Here is a 10,571-nt window from a genome sequence, read left to right on the forward strand (position 1 = left end):
TCCCTTTTTTGAAGATGGGAACCACGTTGGCCCTCTTCCAGTCCTCTGGCCCCACACGAGAGCACCATGAGTGCTCATAAAGCCGTGCCAGGAGTCCTGCAATGACCTCAGCCAATTCCTTTAGTACTCTAGGGTGGAGATCGTCTGGACCAGCTGACTTGAATATGTCCAGTCCCTCTAGAAGCTCCCTAACTAGTTCCTCACTAACCCTTGGCCCAGGTATGCCTCCCCTGGGACCTGAGGGGGGCCCAGCGGGGGGGTTGCTGTTTCGGTCCCTGCTTAGAAAGATGGAGGCAAAAAAATCGTTAAATATGTTGGCTTTGTCATCTGGTGTGACGCCCAAATTTCTTGTCTTAATCAGACGAAGCAGACTCAGTTCTTGGAGTCTCTCCTCATAGGGCCTATCCTCCAGGCCCCTTATCATGTGGGTAGCTCTTCTCTGTACCCTTTCAAGTTTATCCACATCCGTTCTGAAGTGTGGTGCCCAGAACTGGGCACAGTACTCCAGCTGTGGCCTCACCAATGCCAAATAAAGGGGGAGGAGCACCCCTCTGGAACTACTGGCAACACCTATCCCCATCCCCAAGAGTGATGGCACAGAGGTTATGTGTTGCCAGGCCCTGCCATAGAGGCAAGATTAGCCAATTGCTGTGTAGACATTGTACCAGGGAACCCTCCATCCCCACCCCTGGAGCAACCAGACAGGCTGTGAACAAAGGGCTAGAGAGCCCTTGTTTAGCACTGCTCGTGCAGCTTACCACTGCTAAATAGGCTGCAGAACTGAGCCTGTGCACAGTAGGATGCTGCTTTGCTGATCAAGGTAAGTAGCAGCTCCTGGGCCCTGTTACAAGGGAGCTGCTAATAAGGGTCAGCATACATGCAGCACTGCCAGCACCAGGACACAGCTCATGCTCCCAGAGTCAGGGGTGTCCAGGACAATCCCAGTTTTCTCTTTAAAAAAAGGACAAGGCCCTGGCTAGCTAAACAGCTCCAATGAACTGCAGCTCAGGAAGGAACCTTACAAACAGTGGGAACTTGGCTGCAATTCCAGGGAGGAGAAATAAGGGTATCACAGGGGCACACAGAGGAAATCAGGAAGGCCAAGAAAGATGCAGCTGGCCAGAGACACAAATGGGAGCAGAAAAGCGTATGTCAGAAGCAAGGGGGCCCCTGCTGCTGCCTCTGCCCTGGATCTGCTGGGCCTGGACACGTGACAGAGCGGAGGGGAGACGGGGGCCCGGGTGTCTATGATCACCTTCTCCATCTGCTTGGGGTATCAGGTGACAAACACAAAAGTGATGACTCCCCTCTCCCCAGTCGTGTCCTGCCACGATGGCCCTGGCAGAGCCTGCAGAGACAGAGGATAGGCTGGGCCCTGTTACTATGGGAGCAAGGAAGCCTGAACAGCCGCACACCCTGGCAGCACCTCTCCATGCCCACCCCAGCCCTGGACGGACTCTAAAGCGGAGGATCCAGGTCCTGGGAGCGAGTCTCCCAGCCAGGGAGCTGACACAGCTTTGGTGGCTCAGCGGCCAGCTCGGACAGCGGGCAGCACAGTGGGAGCCGGGCACCAGCCTCCCTCCCCCTAACACCACCCCCGCCCCATTTCCCCTGCCCTCTCCTCCAGCAACGGCCCCCAGACCCGCCCCGGCCCGCAACAGCATCCCCGCCCCCACCGCCCGGTCGCCCCACGCGGTCCCTTTCCTCGCTCTCCCCATCTCATTGGCCCGCAGCCTCCGAGCCCCGCCCCCTTGCTTCAGTTCGGCCCCGCTCCCCAGCGAGCCAATCAGGGAGCTGGAGGTGCTGGCGGGGGTGGGGCGTGGCCGGACCGAGAGCCGGACAGGACCGGGGTAGGTCGGCGGGGGAGGGGCAGGTGGGAGTAGGTGGGCGCCGGCAGCACGGGCCCGTCAGCCCGCTCTGCCGCCCGGGCCGGCGCGGTGCTGTAGCAGCGCCCGCGGCTGCATGCTGGAGCCCCGTGGGGCGGGGGGTCCCCGTGAGCCCCGCCGAGCGCCCCGAGCTGGGGGAGCCCTGGCACGGGGGAGCTGGGGGTGCAGGAAGGGGGCCCCTGGAGTTGCTGGGGGGTCCCCGGGGGTCACCCCGGGCCCCTGCCCACACCTCCAGCTTCCAGCTGCAATCGTGGGGCAACCCAAGCCCCCTCCCAGACCGTGATGCGGCGGCATGACCTCTGCCCAGCCTGGGGCTGTAGTGGGACAGCTGAGAGGAGCCACCAGGCCTCCCGCCCAAGCTGGGGTTGGGGATTGCAAAGGCAGCGAGCACCTGCAGTGACTTCCTGGGTGCAAGGTCAGGGGAGGGAGCAGGAGAGGCGTGGCCAGGGACAGGGCTGGGGTGGTGGGGGCAGAGTACGAAGCAGGGAGAGCCATCTCCAGCTGCACCCTAGAAAGTGGGCAGCCATGGATAGGATGGTGGGGGTGGAGGGTGGCTGGGGTTATGGAGTGGGGAGGGCAGGGCAGGGCATGAGAGAAAAGGCCACGGGGGTGGGCAGCCTGCTGGATCCCTGGGAGGGGGAGCAGGGCACTGCCAAACCCCTGGGCAGTGAAGCAGGCAGTGGCCGATGAAGAGGACAAGGAGGGATTTCCATGGGGGTGTGTAGCAGGGTCAGCCAGCCCACAGTCGTCTCTCTGCACAGTTGGAGCAGGGCATCAAGCACTGAATCCCTGGCTGCCCCCCCCTACTGAGATCTTCAGCCCAGGGCCAAAGTGCCAGCCCCTCCCCTGTTGGCTGGTGACAAGGAGAGCCAGCTGCAGCCTCCTTGGTCCCATGTGGCACTCAGCTGGGTGCCACTCATGGCTTCTAGGATTGCCTAGGTGGTTTCTGTTGCCACTGGGTGGTGCTGGGCCCCAAGGGAGCCTGGCAGAGAGGATGCCAACAGCAGCCCAGAGCCACATGGGGCTGTCCCAGTGACCAGGGGTGCCATAGGGGACACTGCAGCACCCAGCAGTGTGGGCTAGAGAGCCCTTGGGTCAGAGACACAAGAGCCAGCTGCGCTTGTGACACATGGAGAAGACCCATTCACCAAGGAGATGCAAACACTGGTGTTTGATGCTGGCTGAAGGGAGCAGCCAAACTCCCCAGCCAAGAAGGGGGAACCAGGTGCAGGCTGTGGCAGCTCCTCTGTGAGCACTTACTGTACAGAGTGACAGTCACAGACCTCATGATCCTCAGGGTCCCCATCAGCCATGGGGTTGGCATCATAGATGCCTCAAGGGGGTTGGCGCAGGCAGGAGCAAGATCAGGTGGCCATGACCATCGTTCTTGCACAGTCCCTTTCCCAGGGGAGCTGGTGACACCAAATCAGTCATGGTCAGAACCAGTATTTTGGTACCCGTCAGGTGTGAACCAGCCCTCAGTGCAGCTGGGAGCAGCGCAGACCTGAATCAAAATAGTACCAATTCCCACCTCTGCCGTAGGGCTTGTGGGCAGGCAAAATGGCCATCTCCACACAGCATAGCTGTGCCCTGATCAGAGCAGCACAGGGCCAACAAGGGTCTGGGGGAGCTGGCAGGGGATGGTGCTGAGAGCAGCCCAGAGTAATGAGAGGCCATCCTAGCACCCGTGTATGATGTAGGGCAGTGTTTATTAACCCGTGGGTTGTGACCCAAAAGTGGGTTGTGAGAATATATGAAAGGGTTGTGAACAAAGTTTAAAAATGTATCCTTCTTTCTTTAAAAGAGAAAAATGTGGCAAACCATGGCTTTTCCATTGCAGGCTGGGCAGGGTTCTAGCCTGCCAGGGGCTGCCTGGGGCCTTCCATGCCCCATACACTGCAGGGCTGGGGGCAGCAGGTTGGGAGTGAGGTGCCAGTGCCATCAGTGGGTTGGGAGTGGCCATCAAATGGGTTCCAAATGGGTCCTGATCCAAAAAGGGTTGAAAACCACCGATGTAAGGGACACCCCAGTGACCCCGGTCCTGTCCCCTGCAGCCCAGGGCTGTGGGGGATGGTGTTGCTTCTCTCCCAGCTGCTGCTGGCTCTTACCCGCCTGGTGCTGCGGTTTCGCGATGCCCTGTACTGCCAGGCCGTGCGCCTCATCTCCCTTCTTGTGGGCACTGTCTCCATCCTGTGGGTGCCATGGCTGGTGCTGACCAAGGGGCCATGCCAGGCTTTCCAATGGAGGGTGCGGGGCATGCCCCCACCATGCCTCATGGGGACCACCTACGGGGAGCACCACTACCTGCGACTCAAGGTGTGTGCAAGAGAATCATGGGATCCCAGAGAAGCGGGGCTGGAAGGGATTCCAGATATCATCTAGTAGTCCACTCCCGTGCCTGAGGCAGAATCAGCCCTGTCCAAACCACCCTATACAAATCCATAATCTAAACTCCACATCAACCCTGACACAACACCAGACCATGCCCGAACCTACCACAGGGAAAGCAGGGGGACCATGGCAGCCACTGTCCTGCTTTTGTTGATGTATACTCAAGAGATCCCAGATAGAGGCTGTGCCCTCTGCTACAAAGGAAAGCAACCCCCCTCCCTAGCACCCCGAGTCTATATCTACCTGACCATGGAGTACAATTCCTTCCAGACCCCAAATATGGCATTGATCTGACCCTGAGCAGAGGGGCAAGACCCTCTAGTTAAGAAACTTTGGCTTTGGTCCCAGCAGGAACATTAGCACAGCCCAGGCAAGACAGCATGGGTTTATCGTAGTGGCAGGGGGAGATGCCACGGCTTCTTGGGAGGGCCCCAGGGTGGTCAGATGGTGCCATGGGGTGCATAGCATAACAGTTCCCTCTCTGCCCTCCACATCTCTGTAGAGCTCAGGTCTGCGCTTGCACTATGTCGCAGCTGGCCCAGAGCAGGCGCCGCTTATATTGTTCCTGCATGGGTTCCCCCAAAACTGGTAAGTCTGGCTGGCTGCTCTGGGACAGGTAGCATAGGGGCATGGGCCTTTGTGGGGTGCACGTGAGAATTGTCTATTGTATTTTCTGACCCAAGTGTGTGTGTGCCGGCATGTGGCAGGTTCTGCTGGCGCCACCAGCTGCAGGAATTCCACAAGCAGTTCCGGGTGGTGGCGCTGGACCTGTGGGGCTGTGGTGCCTCGGACGCCCCACCCCAGGAGCAGGACTATGCTATGGAGACCCTGCTGGAAGATGTGCAGGAAGTCATCGAGACTCTCAGCACCAGGGATGAAGAGGGTGAGCGTGTGCTGCAAGGGTGTGGGCTGCAGGGGCCCAGGGACTGATGTCCTATCCATCGTTTGTCCAGTCCTTTGCAACCCAGGTGGGTGCCCCCATTCCCTGGCCATGGGGAGGTGATCCTAGGGCAGATCCTGTGGACCAGACCCCTTGCCCCACTGCTCACCTGAGACTGCCTGGAGCTAAATGTGACCTTCCTGGGCTCAGGGTCCTACAGCTAGTATCATTAGGCCAGGACCCTGTTGGCCCTGTGACAAGTGAGGCCTGTGAGGAGACAGTCCCAATTCAGCACTGTCAGGGATATAACTGGGAGCTGGGGTGAGCTGGGTAATGGGGTAAGGCCCCCTAGCTGTGTAGAGCTGGGGCAGCAGCACACCCAAGGCTGGAGCAGGCAGTGCGGGAAGGGAGCCCCACAGCAGGTGGGAGGAGGGCTTCCACTGGTGCTGGCCTGTTCCTGTAGTGTGGTTAGTCCAGCCCTTCTGTGCTGCCACACTTGCTGTGCCATCACAGCCCATCTGTCCATCCATTGCTGCAGGCTCCACCAAGGCCATTCTAGTGGGACACGACTGGGGCGGTGCCATCGCCTGGGTGTTTGCTGCAACTCACCCCAACATGGTGGAGAAGCTCATCTTCATGAATGCTGCCCACCCCTCTGTGTACCAAGGTACAAAGAACATGAGCAGTGCCAGACTGGAACTGCAAGGGAGTAATTAGCATTACCATGCCAGGAATAGAAGGGAGAGTCACTGTAGTTCCTAGGATCACCTATGGAGCCCTTTCTGGAGATGAGCTATGGCAAGTTTCCAGCCAACAGCTCTGCAGTTCCACGTGGGGGTTCTTCAGGGTCCTCAGGTGGATGCATCCAGACTCAGTGACATCTTAGTGTTTAATTAATCGTTTTGTTCTCCAAATTCTTTGGTTATTTCAACCTGACCCAACTCTTCAGACCAGTCTGCCAGGGAGAATAGCTCTAGTGGAGGGATCGCCCCAATACCCTCTGTATTGAAGATCAGTGCACAGAATTCATTTAGTGAATCAATTATGGCCCATCTTCCCCAAGTTGCACCTTTTACACCCTGGGTATCTCCCCTCCATCTACCACCAAACAGTCCCCACGGGCTGGGTGCCATGGGCTGTGTTGGGGACCCTGTGACCTCACAGCCTCTGTCTGCCCCCCACCCTGTAGAGTACCTTGTCCACCACCCCTGGCAACTGCTGCGCTCCTCCTTCCTGTTCCTGTTCCGGCTCCGGGGCTACGCTGAGCTCCTCCTGTCCCTGGGTGACTTCCAGGTAAGAGCAAAACTGGGGGTTGGGGACAGGTGACAGGAACCCTCAGAAATGCCCGTTACCTGATTCTAAATGAGGGTAAAAGGAGCCAGCCCTGCCCCATTCAGCTGTCTGCAGCACACACCAGCACAGCTGACCTCGGGAGAGTGGCCCCTACTGATGCCTCTCCCTGTCTCCCTGCAGCCCAGCTCCCCCGGTGATGCCCTGGTGCACTGCCTGGCACTGCCTGCCAAGGGAGATTGCTGAGCCCCCATGCTGCTTTTGGCAGGGCAGCACCCCCTAGTGCTACCCTGGGGCTGCTGCTTTCTGGGAGGAGAGAGCACCTCCTGCAGGCAGAGAGCTGCATTGCTGCCTGCAACCCCTTCCTATCAGGATTGGGGCTGCAGGAGGCCCTGACCACATGCCCTCCTTGGGCATCCCCACTGGGGACAGAGATGCTCAACTGAGCTGTGGGATCCCATTTACCCCTACTGGAGCTCAGTGGCTTGGGAACTGGGGTGTACGCCTACAGCTGCCCCCGTCGCCTCAGTCGTGTCTGTCCCGCTGCAGCTGCTGAAGTGGTTCATGAGCAGCAGGATTGCAGGAATCCAGAACCCCCAGCGACGCTGTACAGAGCAGGAGCTGGAGGCTTACATCTACAGCCTGTCCCAGCCAGGCAGGGTAACCTCAGCTGTCAACTACTACAGGGGCCTCTTCAGGTAATAGCTGCCTCCCTTTGGTGTGTATGAACTGGGGCCTGTTCATCGCCATAGCTGCCTGATGCTGTTTGCTCACTTACCTTGTTACAGCCTGGACCTGAGATACCAGGAGGGTCAAGTGAGGAGCCCTCAGGGGGAAGGAGGGGGATCTGTGCCCCCCCCAGAGCCACTGCCCCTCTGCCCCCTGGTTCCTGATCAGTTGCATGGGGCTCCTGGCAAATCTGAGGTAGCTGTTCCAGGCACTTCCAGTCTTCTGGGGGCACCTCCAGGCTTCCACCAGCTTCTTCAGGGTTTGCAATTGGACATACCTTCCTGCCTATCCCCCCAGTGTCTCCTCCAAAATCAGCTGACTCCCAGCACAAAGTGCTCCAGCTCTATGTGACTCAGGGTTACACCAGGGCTCCCTGGGGTAGGTGCTGGGGCAGCTCTGCATTCCATTGCCCTGGGGAGCTCTTATCTCCATCTGCCTGTCCCTCCCCCTGCAGCAAGCCTATTGTGGAGGGGAAGGCGGTGCTGGCGCCCACACTGTTGATCTGGGGGGAGAAAGACGTGTACCTGGAGGCCGGGCTGCTTGCGGTCTTGCAGCAGTACTTCCATGGCAGGTGCCACATGGAGCGCCTCCCTCAGTGCAGCCACTGGGTGCCCGAGGACCAGCCCGAGAAGGTCAACCAGCTGCTGTGGGGCTTCCTGCAAGAGAACAGCTGAGGTGGTGCCGTGACGGGGCTGTGGCCATGTCCAGAAGCTGGTCACTGCCCTGGGCCCTATGTGGCAGGGACCATGATGCACAAGCTTGAACCTGGTGTGGCCAGCCTAGCATGTGCCCTGGTGTGTCTGTTCCTCCCCACCCATCAGCTGCCCTCAGGGTCCCCCTCCCTGTGTGCCAGCATCTCTATCTGCCACCTTATCATTGGCCACCTGAGGCCCTTGCCGGCTATGGGAAGGGCGGTGACAATCCCACCTGGTACCATAGATATTGTGCTCTGCCTTGCGTGGGAGTGCATACAGGGTTGGGAAAGCTCATAGGGGGAGCTGTGGCAGTAGCATGCTCAGTGGCAGGCCTGAGGGCATGGCCAGCTTGTCATGAGGGAGCACTTGTCATGGGGGAGCAGAAGGCAAGTGGCAGTGCCCAGTGAGCATAGTGATTGGTGGGACCTCAGCTCCATCTGGCTCTGTCCCCCTTTCCCTGCGCTGGGCTGGGCAGTGCCAATGCCGGTTGTTGCGTTTGCCTCTTGAAGCCTCCATTCCAGTGTCCTCCTTCACTTCCTGGGTCTGGTAATAAATGGCTGTTCTTGCACAAGCATGACCCAATGGGCTCCATCTATTGACAGTGTCTGCCTGGGGAATTGGCCCCCCCTGACCAGCAGGGCCCAGTTACCTGTAGCGGGAGCAGGACTGGGAATTCCCCACTGGGTGGGTCTGCATGATGATGCCTCAGTGGGGTGGGATCTCAGGGGATCCCATAGTGAGGCGAAAGGGTGTCTCCTTATGCTGGGGCCCCTGCCCAGTGTGGCTCTTAGGGCCCCCGTTCTAGGCGTATCAGCCAGCTGGGAGTGCAGGGCACCGGGGCCCTCCTGCCGCAGATGCTGGGGTTGGATCTGAAGTGCGGTACCCAATTGGCAGGAACAGGTTGGGGCTGAGCCACTCTGCACCTCGCTCTCTGGAGTCCCAGGGAGCCCTGTCCCCATGCACGGAGCATGCAGGTGACAAAGCCACAGGCACTCGCTAATCTGTGCAGAGGTTCTTTTCTGCACTGTGGAAGCAATGCCTGCAAGGATTCCCTCCCCTCCACACCTGAAGCATTTGGTACCCACCCAGATTGCACCCTGATCTCCTCTCTGGGCTGGTGCCCACTGGAGGGCAAAAGGCCCCATCTCCTACCCGCCACCCCTCTTCAGTTATTCAGCTACTGGAGGGCTGCATGGGAGCTTCACAGCTGGGCCTGCCACACCCAGATCCATACTCCCTGGTCTGTGAGACCAAGGACACATCTCCACACAGACTTCAGCCTGGGAAGGCCCAGGCCAGGGTCTCACTGCCTCAGGGTGACCCCATCCAGCCTAGCCCAGAGCCCAGCTACTAGGAGAGCAAAGGGTTGTGGACCCAGCCTGGAGAAATCACAGGGCTTCCCCTGCACCTACAATTAACCCTCTTTGTGCTGGACTTCCAGATTGTTCCAGCAGGACCAAACTGTCCAGGCCCTGTATGCACTGTCTTAGGGCATGGGCTGTTCACACCAATGTGGGGCAGTGCATGCTGGGAACTGCAGAGGTTCCTGGTGGATGCTATCTCCTGGGTGCTCTCCAAAGTGGCAAGCTGCTAATAGAGCTCGCACAGACACAAGTGCGAAGAAAACCTAGAGGGATGCTGGGGAGACAGACTTCCTTTAATCATGGCATGGGTCAAGATGTGGAAGAAAGGTCACTTCAGCTAACCTGCAGATGGTCCCAGAGGACAGTTAATTACAGACTTCTCAGCTTGGTTTCCTCACCACAACCCTGCTGTCCTGAAGAATACTGAAACCACAGCTCCTTGTCCCTAATCAGCACAGGAAACTTCCCTGCTTTGCAAGGTTGTCAGTCACACAGCTGCAGGCAGAACCCTTCTGTTTCTTTGCCCATTTCATTATTCTGGACTTGTTGCTTATTTTGCATAAGTATCTAATGCTGTCTGAGTGGAGGGAGAGCAGCACATTGAAGCAGTGATTCTCAACCAGGGTGCTATAGCATCTCGGCGTGATGTGTGCCACACAATATCAGCACTGTTAGTTGTGCAAACACCTACACCTGATTCTGGAGATCAACCCAGAGATTTCCAATAGGACTCAAAGCCATCCTGACCTCTTGTGGTCTTTCTGAGTTCTTTGCAAAAGAATTGCTTTTCACAGTAAAAAAGCTGAGTCAACTTAGTTTTTAAATGCCACTAAATTCAGCAAAGTTATGGAGGGGAGGCCGGGGGGGGCGGGGTCTAAAAAGATTGAGACCTTTGACTGTTAGAGGCTAACTGGCTAGTCTAAATTGTGTTTCAATAGAAAGCAATATAATATGATGAACATCACAGAACAATAAATCGTTCCTCTTGTACTACACCATTTGTTCCCTCTGACACAGAAGTAAGGGCCCAGTCAGCTCATCAGGGTAGCACATAATTCATATTTGTAAGAAGGTGCAAATCTATTCAGTTCCACAAACATTCCAAACCATCTCACTCCTGTTCCTACCATACCATATCTTCTCACATACAATGTGTGATCAAAATAAGATATGCTGCTTGTTTCTGAAAGGCAGTATCCGGTAAAAAAAGATCTTTCCTTGAAAATATTGGTAAGGATAATATTGCTATTACCAGATTTCCTGGCTTAAATTGCATATCTCAATTTCCAACAGCTGATTTTGGGGGGAAAGCAGGTTGTATATGAGAAAATATGGT

The 10,571-nt window shown here is 57.3% G+C and overlaps 1 protein-coding gene across 5 annotated transcripts; it reads left to right on the top strand.

Moving 5' to 3' along the window:
• Positions 1-1,789: 1,789 nt before the first annotated feature.
• On the top strand, positions 1,790-10,095 carry LOC149858636 (epoxide hydrolase 3-like). Of its 5 annotated transcripts, none has more exons than XM_090060406.1 (8): positions 1,790-1,850; positions 3,941-4,202; positions 4,780-4,865; positions 4,961-5,160; positions 5,696-5,824; positions 6,347-6,450; positions 6,997-7,145; positions 7,631-10,095. In XM_090060406.1, the coding sequence occupies exons 2-8, from the start codon at positions 3,957-3,959 to the stop codon at positions 7,848-7,850; spliced, it is 1,134 nt and encodes a 377-aa protein (XP_089916532.1). In that variant the 5' UTR covers positions 1,790-1,850; positions 3,941-3,956; the 3' UTR covers positions 7,851-10,095. The 5 variants fall into 5 exon arrangements, with proteins under 5 accessions (XP_089916532.1, XP_089916533.1, XP_089916528.1 ...); XM_090060407.1 differs by having other exon boundaries at positions 4,985-5,160; positions 7,631-10,094; XM_090060402.1 differs by having other exon boundaries at positions 7,236-7,768.
• The last annotated feature ends 476 nt before the right edge of the window (positions 10,096-10,571 follow it).

Source organism: Crocodylus siamensis, chromosome 8 (assembly GCF_052110815.1).
Source record: "Crocodylus siamensis isolate JL-2025a chromosome 8, ASM5211081v1, whole genome shotgun sequence".
In the NCBI taxonomy this organism is placed as follows: Eukaryota; Metazoa; Chordata; order Crocodylia; family Crocodylidae; genus Crocodylus; species Crocodylus siamensis.

What these genes read in the sequence shown, in the direction of transcription:
- LOC149858636 (XM_090060402.1), top strand. Translation starts at nt 3,957, where the DNA reads ATGGTGTTGCTTCTCTCCCAGCTGCTGCTGGCTCTTACCCGCCTGGTG. An exon ending in CAGCACCAGGGATGAAGAGG is followed by an intron (nt 5,161 to 5,695) that starts GTGAGCGTGTGC and finishes CCATTGCTGCAG; the next exon opens with GCTCCACCAAGGCCATTCTA. An exon ending in TGTCCCTGGGTGACTTCCAG is followed by an intron (nt 6,451 to 6,996) that starts GTAAGAGCAAAA and finishes GTCCCGCTGCAG; the next exon opens with CTGCTGAAGTGGTTCATGAG.